The sequence below is a fragment of the Apium graveolens genome, chromosome 8 (assembly GCF_009905375.1).
Source record: "Apium graveolens cultivar Ventura chromosome 8, ASM990537v1, whole genome shotgun sequence".
Classification (NCBI taxonomy): Eukaryota; Viridiplantae; Streptophyta; class Magnoliopsida; order Apiales; family Apiaceae; genus Apium; species Apium graveolens.
The window spans coordinates 62,109,567-62,133,948 of record NC_133654.1 but is presented as its reverse complement, the minus strand read 5'-3'; the positions used below and the strand labels follow the sequence as shown (position 1 = coordinate 62,133,948).

General features: G+C 39.2%; 1 protein-coding gene across 1 annotated transcript; it reads left to right on the top strand.

Moving 5' to 3' along the window:
* Positions 1-19,168: 19,168 nt before the first annotated feature.
* Positions 19,169-24,141, top strand: LOC141679633 (uncharacterized). Its single transcript, XM_074486083.1, has 3 exons — positions 19,169-19,354; positions 19,460-19,974; positions 23,919-24,141. Exons 1-3 carry the CDS (start codon positions 19,169-19,171, stop codon positions 24,139-24,141), a joined length of 924 nt encoding a protein of 307 aa, XP_074342184.1.
* The last annotated feature ends 241 nt before the right edge of the window (positions 24,142-24,382 follow it).

Sequence of the window (24,382 nt, the reverse complement as noted above, 5' to 3'; positions counted from 1 at the left end):
AAGTTGACTTTTATTTGACTTCTGTCCTAGACTCTTTCATCATTTCAGAATCAGACTTTACAGTTTTTGCTACAAACTTAACAGGATTTATCTTTAGCTTAGCAGTCTGTTTAACAACAGTTGGCTCAATTTTCACAGTTCCTTTCTCACTTTTATCATCTCCATAACCTAAGCCCTCTTTCCAGTTTCCACTACTTAGTAAATTCTGAGTTGTTCTGCAAGAGTTAGTCCAAGTTCTGATAATTTCTCTTTCCTTTTCTAAGTCATCTTTTAGAGATTCTTTCAATTTTAACACTTCATCTCTAACATACAAAGCATCATCTCTTTATTTCTTAGTTTGATGAAGAAAAACTAACTCCTATTCTAAATAGTCATTTCTGTTTTTAAAAGCAAGATTTTCAGATGTTAATCTTTCACATGTTAAAGTCTGATCTCTATAACTAATGAACATGGGTTTAAGATATAATCTCAACTCAGTAATATCATCAATATAAAAAGCATAAGTTATTTGAGGTACCTTCAATTCAGTAGTTTCAGTACTGCTATCAGCATTTGCCATCAAGGCATAGTTCACCTCATTTTCAGAATCTGGAGTGTCTGTCCAGCTTTTCTTCTTTGTTACAAGTGCCTTGCCTTTGTCACTTTTTCCTTTCTTGCAGTCAGGAGATATGTGGCCTCTTTCACCATAATTGTAGCATTTGACATTTGAGTTATCTCCTCTGTCAGACTTTCCTCCTTTGCCTTCAGACTTTCTGAACCCTTTCTTATTAGAACTTCCACCTTTCCTGGAAAACTTCTTGTCCTTTCTGAATTTCCCTAGTAGGCTATCTTTGTGATACCCTTCACCATAAGAGCACACAGTTGCATCATCTCTGCATCAACATCCATTTCAGGTAAACTTTTAGTTTCTGAATCATCATCATCAAAATAAGATGACTCTGAATCAGAATTTATGATGAGAGCCTTTCCTTTTCCCCTCTTTGAGGCAACCACTTTAGGAGATTCCTCCTCAACTTTAAGAGCAACTGTCCTTGACTTTCTTCCATGCCTCTTGCTCCTTTGATCCATCTCAAGTTCATAAGTCTTGAGCATACCATAAATTTTATCAAGAGTAGTTTCAGTAAGGTCATAGTTGTCTCTTATGGTAGTAGACTTCAAATCCCAATTTTCAGGAAGAGCTAAAAGAAATTTTAGATTTGAATCTTCAAGATCATATTCCTTGTCCACCAGTGACAGATCATTCAAGAGTTTGACGAACCTGTCATATAAGTCAGTTAATGACTCATCAGCTTTTGAGTCAAAGTGCTCATACTCTTGAGTGAGTATAGTCCTCCTTTTCTTTTTGATTGCATTAGTTCCCTGACATCTTGTCTCAAAAGCATCCCATATCTCCTTTGTAGTCTTGCATCCAAGTACCCTATTTGACATGACATTATCAATGGCACTATGCAGCAAATGCCTTACCCTTGCATCCTTGGCAATAAATGAGATGTCTTCAGCTGTGTAATCACCTTTCTCCTTTGGTATGGACTTTGTTGGTTGATCAACAACTGCAACAGAGAGCTTGGTAGGCTTATATGGTCCTTCATTAATCCTATCAAGGTATTCTGGATCTGTAGCTTCCAGAAATATAGCCATCTTCACTTTTCACATGGGATACTCAGAAGGTTTCAGTATGGGAACTATAATAGTCTCATATCAACTGTGGGTTTGAGTGTTTTGAGTTTCTTGAGTTTTGGTGGGCTTAGTTGGGGTTTGTATTTCTTCAGACATGATTGTTTGGATCTTTACTGTATGTGTGTTAACAGAAAAGCTCTGATACCACTTGTTAGGCTTGTTAGGTCACACAACACTGTAGAAGGGGGTTGAATACAGTGTTTATACAATCAAATCGATTTCAACACAAGTATGTAACAAAGATTAAGTATATTCAATAAACTCTGTTACAATATGAACTGTTGTTCTCTCTCAGTGATGAACAAATATCACTAAGAGCTGCTAGGTTATAATAAATAATGTTTCTCGATAATGGTAACACATACAGTGTAAACCCTAAGTTGTGTTTATATAGTACACAGTTACAAGATATATTCTAATTGATATGGAATATAATTATGTCTCCTAAAATATATCAGTCAGATATCTTCTACAAGTCTTTCAGTCCTCTAACTCTTTCATGCATATCTTCTTTTCTTTTAGTCCAGATCTTCTCCTGTAAATCAGCCACATTCCTTATCTGAAAGTCTTCCCGCACTTAAGTACTGATATGTATCTTCTGATAACTTAAGTTCTGATATTAAGTTTTGACTTCAATAAGTTTTGATTTCCAGTAAGTCCTGATATGTCCTGTTGTCAAGTTCTGAAAACTAAACACAAATCATATTAGACATGACATCTCAAATATATCTAACATATTTTGTACTTGCATGTAATTTTAACTTTTTTTATTAACATGTGTCCGGTTCAGTGTACACGTAATTTAATAAAAAAATTAAACTTGTAATTATTATTTTTACTTGAACAATAACTCGGACAAAACTTATCTGTTATAGTAAAAAAATTCACCAACATCCAACCTAGTGTTAATAGTTTTGTGGTCGGGAAAGTCAGAGTTCATCGTAATCAAATCGTTCGAACACGGTGTTTAGTGACATTTAGAGCATATTTTATCAATCAATTATGCAATAAAATTGATTGACTAAATTATTTTTTCGTCGAACTCAGTTGTTTTTCTATTTTCATACGATAATTGGACTCCAACCTTTTAATTATCATTCATCATTATAAAAGTTATTATCATGTCATGTCATTTATTTTATTAGAAGCCAATTATTGAATGCATTTTTATCGCTTAATATTACATTATATTAGCATAATAACCCGTATGAGATACGGGTCATTTTCTAGATTTTTTTACACCATACAAATATATTAGTAAAACTCTTGATTGTTTTTTATTGGTAAATATTGTATAACGTTTAAATTATATGAAATATAAGTTAAGTGTTTATCAATGTGTATGATTTTCATGTAAGAGTGTAAGACATTAATAATTGTTAGAGGCCCGTTATTTTTAGGCCCATGTTATGCATTCGGACCAAAGACGAAAAGACATTACTTGGGCCGATGAGAGTTCAGCCCAATAACAAGAACGAGGATTGGTCCAGTAAGGGCGAGGGTTGTCATTCTTTTCTTTGCAAGACGAAGTCAATCCATCAGGGGCGAAGTAAGGTCGGCAGAAAACTGGTTCCAATATTTGGCACCTTCTGTGGGAATACAAGATTAAGTCCTGAGATCTGAGACGATGACTAACAACAATAATGAACAGGGCCCTCCGGGGTTCACCGATCCGAAAAACTAATCCTACAAAGTAACCTTTAATTACCCCTCGGAATCTGGAAATTGATTTCAATGAGGAAGTAGATATAGTCCCAACTCCTGAAGAACAGGCGATGTTGAGAAAACTGAGAGCTAAAAAGATTGCCAAAGAGAAGGGAAAATTGGAAGAAGTCAATGAGGTTGAATAGGCAAAGGTCAAAAAATGATAGGCCAATGCACTGAAGCTCAAGGCCATAAGGCTACGAAGGGAGAAGTTGGAACTAGAGGAGAAGGCGCTGAGAGCGTCACTTAAAGAGACTATAAGGGCTAATAGTTCTCGAAAAGAGAAACGAGCCCACATTGAGGAAGATGAGTCCACGGACTCTGACTCACACCACAAGAGGAGGATGACGAAAGATGCATTGACTTTGGACTCTGACCAGAAGGAAGAAGAGGATATATCCCGTACTAGGTTGTCCAGGATAGAAAAGGCCAGGTTCGGGGACAGGAAATTTAATCATAAATTGGTGGTGACTGAAGAGATCGAGGCATATCGGCCTCTTCCAGAGGAAGAAAAACAATTATCGAAGATTATTGAGTTCAATAGGAGGGGGATCCCGAAGACTACTGTGATAAGTATGAATTGCTAATGATAGGCATGGGCCACAGCCAGACGATGATGTGCAAGATGTTCAAGACATACTTGAAAGGAGGAGCTTCTATGTGGTATAACTCGCTTCGACCGCGTTCGATCCATTTCTATGAGCAGCTGAAAGGAAAGTTCGTAAGGCACTATTCACATCTGTGCCGAAGAGAGAAAGACACCGAGACTCTCATCCATTGTAGACAGAGGACGAATGAGTCTCTAGGAGATTACCTATCCATGTTCAAGGAGGAAGCAGGCATGGTCACCAACCTGTACAAGATGAAATCTATGGAGTATCTGACCACATGATTCGACCCAATAAAAGGTAAAAAACTCATATATTCTCTTTATGATTACCCCCCTAAATCCTTTAATGACATATATGTGAGGGGTGAGAACATTCAGAGGAAAATGAAAATTCTGAAGGGATATAGAGAACCCCGAAAAGATGTCTGAAGTAAGCAATCCGATCGATACGAGTACTCCCGAGGATTCAACCGTGACCGAAGGGACGATCGCAAGAATGATAGGAAGAAACAGACTGATCGGGGACTGTAAAGGCGAAGAGATAGAGATTCAACCGTGTTCACACCTCTTAATGCGCCAATCTCCGAGATTCTCCACAAGATTAAGGCAAGTCAGGCTTCGTTCGCCCTACCAAAATGAAAATGGCCGATCACATGAGGAATGTTGACAAATATTGCGACTACCATCAGGATAAGGGGCATAATACTAATGAATGTTTCCACCTGAAGAAGCTAATAGAAAATATGATCAAGGCCGGAGAGTTGAATGCGTTTGTAAGGGATTTGAGAAACAAGTTGGAACAAAATGATGCAAGAAATAGAGGGGCCAAAGAAAGGTATCGGGGAGAGGTGAAGACCATCTCAGGAGGCAATGCCTTTGGTCTCGATAGTAAGAATCCTAGGGAAAGGTACACTCTCCAAGTCTACAACTTTTATCAGTTTAGCCCTGCAAGTCAGGCCATGCCCCTCTCCTTTACCTAAGAGAACTATGACGATGTCATATTCCCTCACGAGGACCCGCTGGTAATCAATCCCATAATTGAAGAAAATAAGATATGGAAAGTGATGGTGGATGAAAGAAGCTCGGCAAATATTTTTTTTCCATCAAACCTACACTAAGATGAACCTAGAGGGGCAACAAATGAAACCGTTCTGTGAAGCACCTCTCGAGGCCTTCGACGAACATCATACTCCTTGTGATGAAACCGTTCTGTGAAGCACCCCTCGAGGCCTTCGACGAACATCATACTCCTTGTGAAGGTACAATCACTTTTCCTGTTCTTATCGATAAAATGTCCTATACTGCTGAAAAACATGTCAAATTTAATATTATGAGGGTCGAGAGCCCTCATAACGCACTTCTTGGCCGACCATTCATATCCTCTTTTCAATTCGTAGAGTCCATATCCATCCCACGCTGAAATTCCCCACAGAAAAGGGGTTGGAGAGATGAGAGGGAACCAGAAGAAAACCAAGATTATTATGCTTGAAGATCTCGACAGATACAAGGAATATGGGAAGAATGGACTAAACGGGAAGAGAAAGCGTTCAAAAGCCGAACCGAGCGGAAACAAAGAGCTTTTAAATATTGAGTTGGAGAAATTTGGGGCCGACTTGTCTTGCTCAATCGCCGAACTAGCGGCTGAAGTGGAGGAGGTCGAGCTCTATGCTGGATGTTCGAGAAAGATGGTCCGTATTGGGAAAAATATGGAACCTGGCCTGAAAGAAAAAGTTATCATTATGGTAAGGCAATACCATGACGTCTTCGCATGGGGTCTCGAAGACATGCCCGGGTTAGATCCGAAGACGGCTAAGCATTCCCTTAATGTGAAGCCCGAGGCTAAGCCCGTAAGGTAGAAGAAAAGAACCTTCACCTTAGAATGATAAAAGGTCATCGACGCCGAAGTTGAGAAGTTGTTGGAAGCCAAGTTTATTGAGGAAATTGAATACCTTGACTGGCTCGCTAATGTGGTAGTGGTCAAGAAAATAAATAATAACTGGAGGATGTGTGTAGACTATACAGACTTTAATAAGGCATGTCTGAAAGATCAATTACCCCTTGCCGAGCATTTATTAATTGATAGACGCCATGGCCGACTATGAAGTCCTCAGTTTTCTTGATGCCTTTTCGGGTTACCATCAAATAACCATGAACTTGGATGATATTCTGAAGACAGCTTTTATCATGCCAAATGGAACATATGCTTACATCAAAATGCCCTTCGGCCTGAAGAATGCAAGGGCAACCTTCCAGCGAATGGTAAATAAAGTCTTTAAAGAACAAATATGGGGAAACATAGAGTGTTATATGGATGATATGATCGTTAAGTCGCTATTTCGGGATCACGCCGAAGATTTTTGAGAATGTTTTTAAACCCTGAGGTGAAATAACATGAAAATTAATACGAGCAAGTGTATGTTTGGGGTAGCAAGTGGAACGTTTATGGGATACATGGTAATTGAACGAGGCATAGAAGCCAACCCGGAAAAAATATAGGCCGTATTGGATATGGAGTCCCCAAAGTGTATCAGGGACATTCAGAAGCTTACAAGCCGATTGGTGGCACTTCGGCTCTTCATATCAAGATCAGTCGAGAGGGCACTTCCCTTCTTCATTGTACTGAAAGGCTCAAAAAACTTCGAATGGGGACCTGATGCTGAATAACCTTTGAGTAGGTAAAAGAATATTTGACTAAAGCGCCTCTGCTGATAAGAACAGATCTGAAAGAGACACTTCAGTTGTATCTCGCTGTTTCAGACCGAACTTTGGAGGATGAAGGTAACCAACACCATTTTTTCTATGTATTATACATGCTTAATGATGCTGAAACTAGGTACCCCAATGCTGAGAAGTTCGCATATGGGTTGGTGATGGCCCCCCAAAAATTACAACATTATGTTGAAGGAAGAAAAGTGCAAGTTGTGACCAACCAGCCATTCAAAAAGATTCTGACAAGACCAGAGGCTTCAGGAAGAGTGGTCGCTTGGTCAATTGAGTTGGGCGAATATGATTTGGACTATGTGACGAGAAAATCTATGAAAGCACAAGCCCTGGCCAATTTCATGGTAGAATGCACATTCTCAGGACAAAAGGGCCTGAGGCCCGAATAGCAGTTAATTCGACAACCGGGAAAATAGAAGCTCTTTATCGATGGTTCAATAGCGGGGTCGAAGTGTGGTGCAGGCCCCATCATGTGCTCTCCCGATGGCTTTGAAATATACCAACAATAAGGCCGAATATGAAGCCTTGTTACCTGGGATGAACTTGGCGAAAAATCTGGAAGAAAAACATCAAAGGGTGTTCAGTGATTCCATGCTAGTAATAAAGCACTTTATGGGGGAATAAGAATAGAGGGATCCTCGAACACACGCATATGCTACCAAGGTACAAGAATTATCTTTGTCTTTTTAGTCTTTTGAGTTGAGTCAAATTGCAAGGGAAAATAATAGCCGAGCCGATACACTATCCCGTTTGGCATTAGCTTAGACTCAAAGCCTTACTAGTTCCATATACCTTTTCGAAGTGAAGACTCCTTCAATTGATAAAAAGAAGTGTATGGAAACCCATCAAGTGATAACTTAGATGACACCGATTCTTGCCTTTCTGGAAAAGTGTTAGGGAGGAAAACACGCGCTAATAATACACGCAAGTATACGCGTTCGCAAGTAATATAGAATACTTTCTAGTTCGTTCCCACAGAGACTCAGACTAATTATGTTCAATTAACACTTACTCACCAATGTATGATTACTTCTCAACGTCAAGACAATAACACGTAGATTTGATTAACTAAGTATTAACTATAATTAACTACGAGAATTAAACACTTAATTGACACTTGAATTAACAATATTAAACACACTTGAGATCATAACTTCATTACCACTTCCTTCAATAGTTATTGTTATTACCCTTAGCATGTAACAGTGATGATATTAATCGAACAACACGAAACTGATAAAAGCCAACTTTCATTGTATTAATACCATTCTACCAAACATCCACAATGAAGATAGAAGTTGAATAGTCATCAATTATGTTGAGACCCTATATGTCTACAGCATTTGATAACATAACGATTTAAGCACAAGTTATTCCTTATGATTACACAGGGCAAGTAAAACGGTTAGAGTTACCCACTAATCATGCATACACATACATGAACCTATGCTAGCATGGCAAGTTCTAAATCTCAAGATCCACCGTCGCTTCACAAGAGATTAACACCCTATCTTATATGTTCGCGATGCACATAAGATGAATAAGCACAACCAATACTAGATATCATACAATCATCACACACTAAGGTATTAAACAACTAAATAAAGAATTCCATAGTAAATCCGTTACGACCCCATGATCACGATTAGCCCATGATTGAACTCGTCTTCAACATGGGTTCATATGAAAACATGATAATAACACACAAGAATAATTAATAAAACTACTTATATAAAACCAGAGTACGTCACAAGAGTAATAAGGTTCAAAGTAAAGAAAACTAGCATCCACTGATACAACGAATAAAAGAATCACAAGAAAACTATGCTATCTCTTCTTCGTTGCGATGTGCTAAAACGGTCTTCTTCCTTATCTCCTTGCTCCTTGATTGATACCACGATTCAACACACATGAAACATCTCTGAAAACTACTTATATAGGAGCCCCACAAGTCCCAGCTATCTCAGAAGTCAGAAGTTCAACAGGAATAGAACTCTAAAAATCTATTTTTTAATTCACGACCCTGAGCGGCCGCCCAGCAATCCTGAGCGGGCGCTCAGCTTCCTGAGCGGCCGCCCTGCCAGGCTGAGCGGGCGCCCAACACCTCACTGGAAAATTTATTATTTTGCTCCCATTTTCTGCTGCGTTCTGCTCCTAACTTCCCACTTGCAATGCCAAGCACATACTAAGGCTTATTCTTGATGAAATCTCTCCACAAATGCAAGTAATACCCTGAAATGCACAAACACTAGAAAAATGCATCAAATACGCAAAATACTTGATTTCAAGACATCAATTCAATCCATTATAAGACATTCTAAGTGGTATAAAATGCCACTTATCACACCCCCAAACTTAAATCGATGCTTGTCCTTAAGCGTCACAGACTCAAAAACAAAACAAAAACATGCATGAATGCAATCTATATGAAATGTAGCGATCCCCCTCACTACGACTAAACCAACCAATTCACGACATCTCAACAAATGTAATTAGGCGACTAAAGATCAATCAAATCATGCAAACTAACATACACCCAGAAACGTGGTGTGTGCGGATGCTTAACAGATATGCTTCGAAACTAGATCAATTATCATAACTCGATTATCTTCAAGGCAATCACATGATTATACGAAGAATAAATTCTAGGCACAAAATGACTTAAACACTTCAAGATTACTGGAGCTTATTACGGAATCATGCCTTTATTCAACACAACAACAAATGCTTATTTGACCGTGCAATGAGTGAGGTCCACAAAAGACTTATGCAATGGCATCCATTTAGCGAGCGTTAGGTTAGCGAATCCCAGACTATAAAAGCCTTAGGTCACTAGGCACAAAGTCCCCTAAGAACTTAATAACTCGAATACCAAAGAGCCCACTCGTGATCAATTATGCATTAACTCTTTTTTTTTCTTTTTTTTCTTTTTTTTCTCTTTTTTCTATTCTTTTTTTTTTCAAATTTCTGAGCAAGTGCGTTTCGCTCCATCTTGCTCAACCCTAGACTACTCGCATAAAAATACGAGCCAGCTTCTAGCCATTTGACGCCTAGCCACAATTAGCAATAAATTCCAATTTTTACTCCAAGTTTGTTCTTTTCATGCCTTTTATCATTAAGAACCTATTATAAATTCTAAGCATAATCAATAGATTAACCTCAAAAACCATCAAACCATGACAACAATCTAGTCCTTAAGCATACTCTAAGACTTAGTGAAATTACAAGTGTTTCTAGCATGCATGTCAACCTACAAGACTCAACATCACTCTAACGCTATCACTACACTCGCATCAATATCACAAATCAATTGGTAAAGCAACACAAAAGGGATCATGGTAAATGCATGAGCTAAATGACATGATAAATAAAGCTATAAAAATAAAATAAAATAAAAACTATATGGAAAAAATATGCAATTATATGAACTAAACTATCATGAATATGCAACTACATGACACACACAAAAATATTCCTTAACTACCACCCCCAAACTTAAAATCTTCATTTTCCCCAGTGAAGGTAGTAGAAAGGAACACAGGGTATACCTACTCGGAGAAATCATCATCATCACCCTCAGAGGGTGGAGTATCAGGAGGCGGATAAGCAGAGTCCTCACCAAAAACGGGTCACTGGATGTCAGCTCCAAGGCCTCTGAAAGCAGTCCCAAGTGCAAGGGTGAGCTCCTGAGCAAACCTACTCTGCGTCTCATACATAGCATCCATCCTCCTCGACAGCCTTCTATACTGGGCATCAGCCATCCCAGCACCCTCCTGGGCTCTAGAAGAGCCTGCCTCTTCACGACCCGGCCTAGACATGGTAGCACCAGCTGCTGGACGTCCTCCTAGAAGACGATAACCCAACCCATGCTCCTCGGGCTCTCCACCCGTCCACTCCTGCATCGTATTCAGAGTCGCTGAATCAATAGGAGTGGCCGGCATCTGCAACTGCTCATGAGAAAGCCAATGAACTCCCACTGCTCGACATAGCTTCGTGACAATAGATGCATAAGGGATGTTCATGTGCTTCGCTCCCCTCAACAACTTCAAAATTCCTTGGTAGATGAACTCACCAAGGTCCACATAATATTCCTCATTCAAAATACCCCATAACAACCTTGCTTGCTCAACTATAACCTCATGTACATGTGAATTAGGCAGAATATTAGCACAAATAAAGGCATTCCACGCACGGGGATACCTATTCATCGCAATCGCCGGAAAAGAACGATACTCGTTAGTTCCCGTCTTGAACTTCCAAACCGTGCCCGGCTGACAGAGAGTAGCACAAATCAAATCCAAATCAAACTCCTCGGAGGGCTTCTCATTCCAATTCTCCTCCGTGGGCTTCCTCTATCGCTGCCCAATGACACGGTGAATCGCCTCAGGATGATAATCCACAGTAAGCCCATAAACAACAGTAAACCCATTCTTTTCAGCTTTTACGTTCGTAAAACTCGCGAACCACGCTCATCGGAACCGCCCCCGGCGACTCACAAAAAGAAATCCACCCTTTTCAGCAATCATCGGCAACAACTCACCATCCCTCCCCGATGGTAAGAATCCCCTCTCCTTCAAAATCGGCTTAGCGAGAAGCCTAGTATACTCCTCCTCAGCAGCCCTATCAAATAAACGAGGTCTCGCAACAGTTCCCCTCGAGGAATCAACAGTAGGAACGGTATTGTTGCTATCAATAGTTCGGGCTCTCTTGGGTGCCATTGAAACTGAAAAAAAGTGTTTAAGAGTTGTGTTTTTGAATATGGGAGAGAGTTTTAAGGTTGAAAGTATATGGGAAAGTATATGGAGGAGTTGTATGTATATATAGGGTAGGAATTAGGGTTAAAAATTGATTAGGAGTGGGGTTTGAGGGAAAAAACGTGGGTTAATGGGAAAAGAATTTGTGGGTTGTGGGTTTGTGTTTTTATTTTTGGGTTTTCTGATTTTTTTTGTATTTTTATAAGGTTAAAAAAAATTCAAACAGTCGGGGGCTGAGCGGCCGCTCAGCAAAGCTGCGCGGGCGCCCAGCAACCTGAGCGGCCCAGAAAAGCTGAGCGGGCGCCCAGAGGGTGTCTGGGAAAAAAAATTTCTTGCCCAATTTTTCTGATTTTTTTTGTGTTTTTGGATAGGTGACTGACTTCTAAGGGTTCCTATAATAACAAATCTTGGGTTGCCTCCCAAGAAGCGCTTCTTTTACGTCATTAACTTGACGTAGCGTATCTTGCTCAAGTTGACAATAAAACGGCACTAACCACTTCCCGGTTTGCCGTGTCCCCATAGTAATGCTTCAAACGCTGACCATTAACCTTGAATGCTTGGCCCGGATCAGTCTCAAAAATCTCCACCGCTCCATGTGGAAACACAGTTTTGACAATAAAAGGTCCAGACCACCTTGATTTCAACTTTCCAGGAAAAAGTCGGAGACGAGAGTTGAATAAAAGAACTTGTTGCCCCCAGTACAAATGACTTAGGATATAGCTTCCTGTCGTGCCACCTTTTCACTTTTTCCTTGTACATTTTGTTTTTCTCGTAAGCTTAGAGTCGAAATTCATCAAGTTCATTTAACTAAAGCATTCGCTTCTTCCCAGCTACATCTAGATCAAGGTTCAACTTCTTCAATGCCCAATAAGCCTTATGCTCAAGCTCCGCAGGTAAATGACATCCCTTACCATAAACAAGTTGAAACGGGGATATCCCAAGTGGAGTCTTGTATGCTGTTCTATAAGCCCAAAAAATTCATCGAGCTTTAAAGACCAATCCTTCCTTGACGGACAAACAACTTACTCTAGAATGCGCTTGATCACTCTATTAGACACTTCCGCTTGACCATTCGTTCGCGGATGATAGGCAGTAGCAACACGATGATTCACATTGTAGCGCTGCATCATAGAAGTGAACTTACGGTTGCAGAAATCTCGACCCCTCATCACTTATGATTACTCGTGGCGTTCCAAACCTTGTGAAAATCTGCTTATGAAGAAAATTCAACACTACCTTTGCATCATTCGTCGGTAGAGCCTTGACTTCTACCCATTTTGAGACACAATCGACTGCCAGCAAGATGTACTGATTATTACAGGATGAGACAAATGGTCCCATGAAATTGATTCCCCAAACATCAAAGACCTCGATTTCAAGCATCACATTTAACGGCATCTCATCCTTTCTCGTAAGATTACCCACTCTTTGGCAACGATCACACCTTAAAATGAACTGATGAGCATCCTTAAACAAAGTAGGCCAGAAAAAACCTGCTTGCAGAATACGAGCTGCTGTCTTTTCACCACCATAATGTCCACCATAAACTGTGGAATGGCAGTCTCGTAATATACCCTCCGGCTCACAGAATGGGATACATCTCCTGATGATCTGGTCAGCTCCTTGTCTAAACAAATATGGTTCATCCCACATGTACCACTTCACCTCATGCAGAAACTTCTTCTTTTGAGCTGTATTCATATTATGAGGCATTATATTGCTGACAAGATAGTTCACAATATCTGCGAACCATGGCTCTTCCTCCTGAACTGCGAACAACTGCTCATCCGGAAAAGATTCGTTGATCAATGTCTTATCATGTGAAGTAGAATCAGGATTCTCCAATCTAGAGAGATGGTCAGCTACTTGATTCTCAATACCTTTTCGATCCTTAATCTCTAACTCAAATTCCTGTAGTAAGAGCACCCAACGAATAAGTCTAGGCTTCGAATCCTTCTTGGAAACTAAATAGCGAATGGCAGCATGATCAGTGAATACTGTGTCCTTTGTCCCAAGCAGATAAGATCGAAATTTTTCGAAACCAAAGACTATAGCCAAGAGCTCCTTCTCAGTAGTGGTGTAGTTCATTTAAGCTCCATTTAGAGTCTTACTAGCATAGTAGACCACATGAAAAAGATTATTCTTGCGCTGCCCAAAAATTGCTCCCACTGCATAATCACTCGCATCACACATCATCTCAAAAGGCTCTGTCCAATTAGGTGCCGTAATAACTGGTGCAGTTATCAAACTCTTCTTGAGAGTCTCGAATGCCGCCAAGCATTCATCATCAAATTTGAAAGGCACATCCTTCTCGAGCAAGTTACACAACGACTTAGATATCTTCGAGAAGTCCTTGATGAAACGCCGATAAAAACCCGCATGACCAAGAAAACTACGGATTCCTTTCACAGAAATAGGTGGTGGAAGATTTTCAATGACTCCCACCTTGGCTTTGTCCACCTCAAGACCCTTGCTAGAGACTTTATGCCTAAGAATAATGCCTTCACGCACCATAAAGTGACATTTTTCCCAATTTAGCACCAAATTAGTTTCCACACACCTTTTGAGCACCGCACGAAGATTATTCAAACATTCATCATACGAATGTCCAAAGACGGAGAAGTCGTCCATGAACACTTCAACATTATTTCCAGTCATATCAGAGAATATAGCCATCATACAGCTCTGAAAAGTGGCAGGTGCGCCACATAAGCCAAACGAAACTCTGCGAAAAATAAAAGTACCAAATGGACAAGTGAAGGTAGTCTTTTCTTGATCCTATGGTGCAATGCAAATCTGATTATACCCCGAATAGCCATACAGAAGACAATAATACTCATGACTGGCCAACCTGTCAAGCATCTGATCAATAAATGGAAGAGGGAAGTGATCCTTTCTCATGGCCTTGTTCAACTTTCTGTAATCCATACATACCCTCCATCCTGTGACTGTTTGAGTGGGGATGAGCTTGTTCTTCTCATTTGCTACCACAGTTATACCTCCTTTCTTCGTTACACATTACACGGGGCTCACCCAAGAACTTTCAGAAATAGGATATATGATTCCTGCATCCAGCCACTTCAGAATTTCTTTCTTCGCCACTTCTTTCATGATAGGATTAAGTCGTCGCTGTTGCTCAACAGTCGGCTTACTACCTTCCTCTAGCAGAATTTTATGCATGCAGTACGAAGGGCTGATTCCTATGATATCTGCTATAGTCCATCTGATAGCCGATTTGAATTCTCTCAAGATCCTCAAGAGCTTGTCCTCCTCACTACCTGAAAGGTCAGATGCAATAATAACAGGTAAAGTAGATGCTTCACCTAAAAAAGCATACCTCAAGTGTTCAGGCAATGGTTTAAGCTCCAAAGTAGGTGTTTGCTCAATAGATGGTTTGAGCTTTCCTTCAGCATTCTTGAGATCAGAAGTACCAAGAGATTCAAATGGCATGTCTAGCTTACACCTCCAAGGAGAAGCATTTAGATATTGTAGTTGCTCATTGCCATCCTCATCATCACTGTCAAACTCCCCCACTAAGGCTTTCTCTAATGCATCAGACATTAGCATATGATCAAGTTCTGAAGTTCCCGCAGAATCAATCAAATCCACCTTTAAGCACTCCTCGTCTTCTGTAGGGAATTTCATCGCTTTGAATACATTGAATGTCACATCCTGATCCTGCACCCTCATAGTAAGTTCACCTTTCTGCACATCTATCAAGGTATGGCCTGTAGCCAAGAAAGGTCTTCCCAAGATTATGGGGATCTTCTTATCTTCCTCGAAATCTAAAATGACAAAGTCTGTAGGGAAGAAGAGCTTATCCACCTTTAGTAATACGTCCTCTACTGTGCCTCGTGGATATGTAATAGAACGATCAGCCAATTGTAGAGACATGTAGGTGGGTTATGGATCAGGCAAATTCAACTTTTTGAAGATAGAAAACGGCATCAGATTGATGCTTGCTCCCAAATCGTACATGAATTTGTCAAAAGACAACTTTCCAATGGTGCAAGGAATGGTGAAGCTACCTGGATCTTTAAGCTTTGGAGGTAATTTTTGTTGCAGCACAACACTGCACTCTTCCGTTAGAGCAACGGTCTCAAGGTCATCCAGTTTCACCCTCCTTGAAAGAATACTCTTCATGAATTTTGCATAACTAGGCATTTTCTCCAGAGCCTCAGCGAAAGAAATGTTGATGTGAAGTTTCTTGAACACCTTCAGAAACTTACCGAACTGCTTATCCAGCTTTTATTGTTGCAATATCTTAGGGAAAGGTGGTGGAGGATAGATCTATTTCTCCCCTATATTACCCTCAGGCAGAGTGTGTTCAACAGTAGTCTTCCTTGGTTCCGTTGCTTTCTCCTTTTGCTTCTCTTCTTCATCACCAACTTCAGCTTCTCCGTCTTTTGCTTTTTCAGCATCAACAACTTTTCCAGACCTCAAGGTAATAGCCTTAACTTGCTCTTTAGCTTCCTTCCTGCCTGGCACTTCAGTATCACTAGAAAGTGTGCCAGGGTATTGGCTATTTGATCGATTTGATTTTCCAAGGTCTTGATAGAAACAGCCTGACTTTTGCACGACAGCTTAAGTTCCTCAAAATCAGCACTAGAAGGTGGAGCATCACCTCCTTGTTGAGGATATGATTGCCTTTGAGCATAATGTTGTGGTTGCTGGAATCCAGGTGGATTAAACTATTTACTTACGCCTTGCTGATATGGTTGCTGAATAGCATTCTGATTATTGCTCCAGCTGAAATTGGGATGATTTCTATTGTTAGGATGATAGGTAGCTGGCATAGGCTGCTGCGGTCTCTAATAATTGTTCACATACTGAACAGATTCATTAACAAGAGAACACTGATCCGTAGAATGAGAACCTGCACAAAGCTCACAGACCATATCTATCTGATTGACTCCATAGGTGGCTAAAGAATCGACCTTCAAAGACAGCGCTTGGAGCTGCGCTGCAATAGCTGTAGCTGCATCAACTTCCAGAATACCTGCTACCTTCCCAGGCATCATCCTTTGAGTTGGGTTTTGATGCTCATTTGCAGCCATAGTTTTAATAAGATTATAAGCCTCAGTATAGCTTTTGGCCCACAAGGCGCCTCCAGCTGCTACATCGAGCATGGTCCGAGATTGGGCCCCCAAACCATTATAGAAACCAGTGATCACCATCCAGTCAGGCATGCCATGATGTGGACACTTTCTCAACATCTCATTGTAGCGCTCCCAAGCTTCGCACATAGATTATGTTGGTTGCTGCGCAAACTGAGTAAGAGCACTCCTCATAGCTGCAGTCTTCGCCATTGGATAGAACTTCACTAGAAACATTTGCGCAAGATCTTGCCAAGTAGTGATGGACCCAGCTGGTTCAGAATGTAACTAGTCCTTAGCTTTATCCCTCAGAGAGAATGGGAAAAGCATCAACTTGATAGCCTCATCAGTCACACCATTATATTTGAAAGTACAACAGTCTTCAGTTGCAGCACCTCCGAAAGAAACGGAATTCTGCACCATCTGAATAGTGCCCGGCTTGATTTCAAAAGTGTTAGCCTGAATAGCCGGATGAAGAATGCTTGACTGAATGTCATCAATTTTAGGCCGAGAAAAGTCCATAAAAGCTGGATCTGCTGGAACTATACGATCACCCATGATTACCGGTTCTTTCTGCTCATTCTCCTTATCCGAATCTTCAAAATCTATCTTCTCCGGAATATCAAGAACTCAGTTTGTCTCCTCAGCCATATCTAAAGTCCTCTTGTGAGTAAAAGAACGTGCTTGCATAAATGCTCGCTAAAGTACCTGAAACACAACCGGAAACACTAAGTAACACGTCTTAATCAATGAGTCCTAATGACCACTGATGATAAGTACATAAACTAAACAAATATGCCGAGTCCCCGGTAGTGGCGCCAAAAACTTGTTAGGGCGGAAACACGTGCTAATAATACACGCAAGTATACGCGTTCGCAAGTAATATATAATACTTTCTAGTTCGTTCCCACAGAGACTCAGACTAATTATGTTCAATTAATACTTACTCACCAATGTATGATTACTTCTCAATGTCAAGACAATAACACGTAGATTTGATTAACTAAGTATTAACTATAATTAACTACGAGAATTAAACACTTAATTGACACTTGAATTAAGAATATTAAACACACATGAGATCATAACTTCATTACCACTTCCTTCAATAGTTATTGTTATTACCCTTAGCATGTAACAATGATGATATTAATCGAACAACACGAAACTGATAAAAACCAACTTTCATTGTACTAATACCATTCTACAAAACATCCACAATGAAGATATAAGTTGAATAGTCATCAATTATGTTGAGACCCTTTATGTATACAGCATTTGATAACATAACGATTTAAGCACAAGTTATTCCTTATGATTACACAGGGCAAGTAAAATGGTTAGAGTTACCCACTAATCATACATACACATACATGAACCTATGCTAGCATGGCAAGTTCTAAATCTCAAGATCCATCATCGCTTTACAAGAGATTAACACCATATCTTATATGTTCACGACGCACATAAGACGAATAAGCACAACCAATACTAGATATCATACAATCATCACACACTAAGGTATTAAACAACTAACTAAAGAATTCCATAGTAAATCCGTTACGAAGCCATGATCACGATTAGCCCATGATTGAACTCATCGTCACCATGGGTTCATATGAAAACATGATAATAACACACAAGAATAACTAATAAAACTACTTATATAAAACCAGAGTACGTCACAAGAGTAATAAGGTTCAAAGTAAAGAAAACTAGCATCCACTGATACAATGAATAAAAGAATCACAAGAAAACTATGCTTCCTCTTCTTCGTTGCGATGTGCTAAAATGGTCTTCTTCCTTATCGCCTTGCTCCTTAATTGATACCACGATTCAACACACATAAAATGTCTCTGAAAACTACTTATATAGGAGCCCCACAAGTCCCAGCTATCTCAGAAGTCGGAAGTTCAACAGGAATAGAACTCTAAAAATCGGGATTTTAATTCACGACCCTGAGCGGCCGCCCAGCAATCCTGAGCGGGTGCTCAGCTTCCTGAGCGGCCGCCCTGCCAGGCTGAGCGGGCGCCCAGCACCTCACTGGAAAATTTATTATTTTGCTCCCGTTTTCTGCTGCGTTCTGCTCCTAACTTCCCACTTGCAATGCCATGCACATACTAAGGCTTATTCTAGATGAAATCTCTCCACAAATGCAAGTAATACCCTGAAATGGACAAACACTAGAAAAACGTATCAAATACACAAAATACTTGATTTCAAGACATCAATTCAAGCCATTATAAGACGTTCTAAGTGGTATAAAATGCCACTTATCAAAAAGGGGACATGACCCCTGAGTAAAAAAAAGGCACAAACGGTCAGATACAGGGCGACCATCTACACAATCATTAATGGGAAACTTTACAGAAGGTCGGCCTCCTCTCCTCTTCTCCGATGCTTGGACACTAAACAGCGGAAACTAGCTCTAGAGACGTTCCATGAAGGAATATGCGGTGAGCACCTTGCCGAAAGAGCCTTAGCCTTCAAGATTCTCCGATAACGTTTCTATTGGCCGACGCTAACGGCCGATGCACACCAGTATGTAAAAACAATACAGGAAATGTCAGCTGTTCACCACTGTTCCGAACCAACCACCAGAAAAAATGGCTTCGGTCCTAAGTCCTATCTCTTTTGTAATGTGGGGAGCAGATATTGTGGGAATCCAGCTGACCAGCAGTAAACAGGAGAAGTACTGCATTGTGGTTATCGACTATATGACCAAATGGGTTGAAGCTCATCTGTTGGCCATCATAACCGAAGAAGTCGTGAAGAAGTTTATGCTAGAACAAGTAATACTGAGGTTTGGGATCCCCAAAGTGTGTGTTTTGGAAAATGGAACCCAGTTTATTGGAAATAGATTTAGAACTTTCTTGCACCACTTCGGAATCTAGCAGAAATTTAGCTCTGTGGGTCAGCCTCAAGGAAATGGGGTGATTGAAGGTGCGAACAAAATCATCTTTGAAGGCATTAAAAAGAGACCGGGAGAAGCCAAAGGCCTTTGGGCCGCAGAGTTACCATGGGTCTTATGGGCCTACCGGACGACACCCAGATCGTCCACAGGAGAAACACCTTTCAGACTAGCCTCTAAAATAGACGCTCTTCTCCCAGTTGAAGTGATCCTGGACTCCTACCGAACTGAGGTTTTTAGCAACAAAAGAAACAAGGTCGGCCTGAGAGCCAACACAGACCTCTTAGAAGAAGAAAGGGAAGTAGCCGACCAGAGAAATCTCAAGTACCAACTTCAGGCTGCCCAATACTATGATTCAGGCGTGAAAAAGTGTAATATCTTCGTTGGAGACCTAGTATTGAGGGAGTTAGCTACATCAAAGCCTACTAAACAAGGAAAGCTTCAGCCTACTTGGGAGGGCCCCTACTTGGTGGCCGAAGTAATTAAGCCAGGAACATACAAGTTAAAGACCTTGACAGGAGAGCCTATCAAAAACACCCGACATGCCTCAAGATTCCATAAATTTTTCTAGTAAGCAAGTCTGAAGCCCTGCTAGTCTATTTCAGATTATTCAATTCTATCATTTAATTCAATATTGCAATTTGAATTCCCTAAACGTGAAGTATGTATGACAATATATGAATTCCCATATTTCAATAAAAGTTACATGTTTCCCATTTTATTTTTACTTATAATTAAATGATAAATGTCTAGTTTAGAAAATTACCGAACGTCTGATATGTTTTAAAGACAGAATTATAGACCTTCGGATAGGGGTAAGAAATCAGCCAACTTAATAAATATTTGAAGTCGTCAACATGTCTTTCTTTAAAATTGTGCGGCAATAAGGTAATCAACAAATTTACTAAGGCCCAAATTGAGACCGAAGAAGTAAACTTTATCAAAAATTTACTAAGGCCCAAGTTGAGGCCGAAGAAATAAACTTTTTCAAAAATTTACTAAGGCCCAAGTTGAGGCCGAAGAAGTAAACTTTTTTAAAAATTTACCAAGGCCCAAATTGAGATCGAAGAAGTAAACTTTTTCAAAAGTTTACTAAGGCCCAAGTTGAGCACAAAGAAGTAAACTTTATCAAAAAATTACTAAAACTCCAATCGAGGCCGAAGAAGTAAACTTTTAGAAAAAATTACTAAGGCCCAAAATGGGGCCAAGAAAGTAAACTTTATCGAAAATTTACTAAGGCCCAAGTTGACGCCGAAGAAGTAAACTTTTTCAAAAATTTAGTAAGGCCCAAAGTGGGGCTAAAAAAGTAAACTTTATCAAAAATTTACTAAGGCCCAAGTTGAGGCCGAATGTTGTGCAAGACATGCCTATACTTTAACAAGAATAAGTCAAATTTACAGCCCTAAGTAAGTTGTATGATAATCTAAGTTTACATTTTATATTGTATTACTTAAGTCTGTAAAAGTGTAAATAGATTAGACTAGAGTATTTTTATGTAAACAGTCTCAAGCCTAAGAATAAGCTCTGGAAGAAGATCATGCCTCAGAGACAATGTGAAGAAGCTTGGAGTGGAATAAATCTATTTTGGGAAAAACATTCTAAGTCAGGAAATCTACAAGTCACAGATTAAGTCTTATAGAGAAGTAATTCGAGAACTCTAAAATGACTTATCGAGAAGTCAAGAAAAGCTTATAGAGAAGTCTCAGAAATATCGACAAGCCAAAATGAAGACATGAAGATTGGAGATATCGATAAGTCAAATTATCATTAGAGAGCTCAGAGATATCGACAAGTCATTTCTACACTAGAGAACTCGGAGATATCGATAAGCAAAAATGAAGACATAAAGATTGGAGAACTCGACAAGTCTAATTCTCTTATAGAGAACTCAGAGACTTCGATAAGTCAAAACAACTATAAGAGTAATAAGAGATCTCGATAATTCATTTTACTTATTGAGATGTCGAGTTCTCTATATAAAAAAATGGAGATATTGATGTAAAACTCAAGTACATAATGCAGATCAGTTAAATATCCAAGATCATCAATCAACAAACAAATTAATCACTGATTTGAAAAGTCTACAAAAAGCAGCTTGAAGAGTACAATATCAAAGGACAAGATTAACTGACAAAGTAAAGTCACAGACATGCACGATTTGCAAAGATATATTAAGCCATAAATAGAAAGTTTTAGTTAATTTAAAGTAGGGTTTAGTACATGTTATTGCATGCTTTGTAAAACCTGTGTTTACTGTTATATAAAGTAAACACTGGATGCTTTGTTTTAGTTGTAACAAAATAGATCTAGAAAATCTTGTAATTCTCAAGAAAGAAGCTGAGTTCTTTATCAACAAAGAACCCATAAATTTGTAGCAAGACATACTTGATTTTAATATAAAATTAAATGAGTTTTGAAAGATAGTGTGTTCATGTGCATGTTTTATTATTCCTGTTAAAACATATTATCTCTACAGTTAGATTACTTTGTTCACCATCCATAACAGTTCAAAAAGTTTAAAAATAATCCAAAACACATCCCCCCCCCCGTGTTGTATTCATTACCTAACACCGAAGAAGTAAAATTTTTGAAAAATTTACTAAGGCCCAAATTGAGGCCAAAGATGTAAACTTTTTCAAAAATTTATGACGGCTCAAGACGATCCCGAAATGGTATAAATAAAATATAAAAGTATGCTAAGGATAATCAAAGATACATCAAAGGAAAGGAAATTATATGGTACAGGCCTGAAGGCAACCCAGAGTAAAGACCGAAGGCAACAAAAGTCTAGCCCGAAGGCTATATGTTTGCAACAAATAAATAAATTACATTAATAAAAAAGGTCTTCATCTGGGTCTGAAGAAATGACTAGAGGCGCGTCATCAACAGCTTTTCTGACAGGGCCTTCCATGGTAACATTCAGCAGGAGCTTGTAATCTCATCCCCTATTGTTCGCCTGAATGACGGCTTCGCCAAAGCCCATACAAAAGCATCGCTCCTCTGTCAGCTCCAACCTCTTCTTTTCCTTACGGAATATCATCCGGGAGACCTTTATTTGAGCGTTTCTCTGTTCCACGTGCTTTTTCAGATGAGACACCTCTTCTTCTAGGTTCCTGTTAGAAATATGTTGTAGTCTTGATAATAATTCACCAACACACCTCAAGTAGATTTATTATGTGTCAATTAGTATCATTAAACAGATAACCATAGTTATCTATCCGTTGAAGGAGTAGCTTATGTCAATAAGTATGTAGCACATTCTATACACAATGATAGCTGGGGGATTTGGTAGTTTTAGTAATTTTTTAAGTCATGTTGACTACTAGCAAGATATACAAAATAGGTGGCTAAGTGTAAATATAAAATGCCTTATAATTTTTTTAAGTGAAAGAGTATCAACTGCTAAGGAAACATCTTCAACTGCTAAACTACAAGCTTCAATGGATAACTCTACAAGTTTCAACGGATAACTCAATATGCCTTTAACGGATAACCCACTCAAGTCTTCAACAGATATTAGATAAAGCTGTCAACGGATGTTATCAAGAAAGCTTTAACGGATGACACTAATATAGTGTCAATGGATAACATCTATGAAGCTTCAATGGATAATCAACAAGATAGCAGTTGATAGTGACTTGACAGAAGCTGAAAGAGTCACATGAGTTGATAGTGCACAAAAGGAATGTGGCAGCCTGATTGCAGGTTTTAGAAGAAAATGAAGCAATTCCATTTCCATGCAAAACAAGCTCGTTCAAAGATGTTGTATCTTCTTGGATTACATTGGATAAAGAAATGAAGAAGCGTGTGCTTGGACCTAACTGATAGGAATATTATTCTTGTCTTATTATACATGTAAACTTGGTGAATATATAAACTAAGTGTAGCAAGCATTTAAAAAAAACAAGAACAACAAGAAGAAAAAGCAAGCTGTATCTTTAGAAACACTCTCAAGTTCTAAGTTATAAGATATACTTGTAAGCAGTTGTGTGCATTTTGCATCACAAAGATTTTTTCAATATATATCTCCGGTGGAAAGACAAATCCACCAGAAAGTTTTTAAACATTGTGTTTATTTACTTTGTGTTAGTAGAATACTTCAAAAGCTTTATCCGTATTCTTGCTTATTCAAAAACACAGTTATATATTTTACATAGAGTTTTCAGAAAATCAAAAAGAACCCAGAATTCCATTCAACCCCTTCTGTAATTTTGTTGTTGCATTGTTGGGAAACAACAATTGTTATCAGAGCAAGCTCTTAACATACAAAGAGTTTAAAGATCAAAGCAATCAAACAATATGAGCAAGATGGATGTTGGAGTGAAGATTCTAATTCTGGACAAAGACAACTATCATTACTGGAAAGTAAAGATGCACCTTCATCTACTCTCTCAAGATGAAAGCTATATCAACTGCATAGAGAGTGGACCTCATGTTCCTTGCAGGGCTGCAACAGAAGGTGGTGAAGCTACTGAAAATGAGCAGAATGTTCCAAAGCCTAAATCAAAATGGACTGATGTAGATATTGAAGCAGTCCATCAAGATAATAAGGCCATGAACATTATGCTCAATGGTCTTGATCAAGACATGTTTGACAATGTCATAAATTGCAAAACTGCTAAGAATATTTGGGACCAAGTTCAAGTGCTATGTAAGGGAACTGAGTAAGTCAGAGAAAACAAGATGCAACTTCTCATACAATAATATGAACACTTTCATTTTGAAGATGGAGAATCCTTGAATGATACTTTCAGTAGATTTCAAAAGTTGTTAAATGGACTAAAGTTGTATGGAAGAGTCTACCAAACCAAGGATTCCAACCTAAAATTCTTAAGGTCTTTACCAAAAGAACGGAAGCCAATGACAGCCTCTCTAAAAAATTCACAAGAGTACAAGGATTTTACTCTTG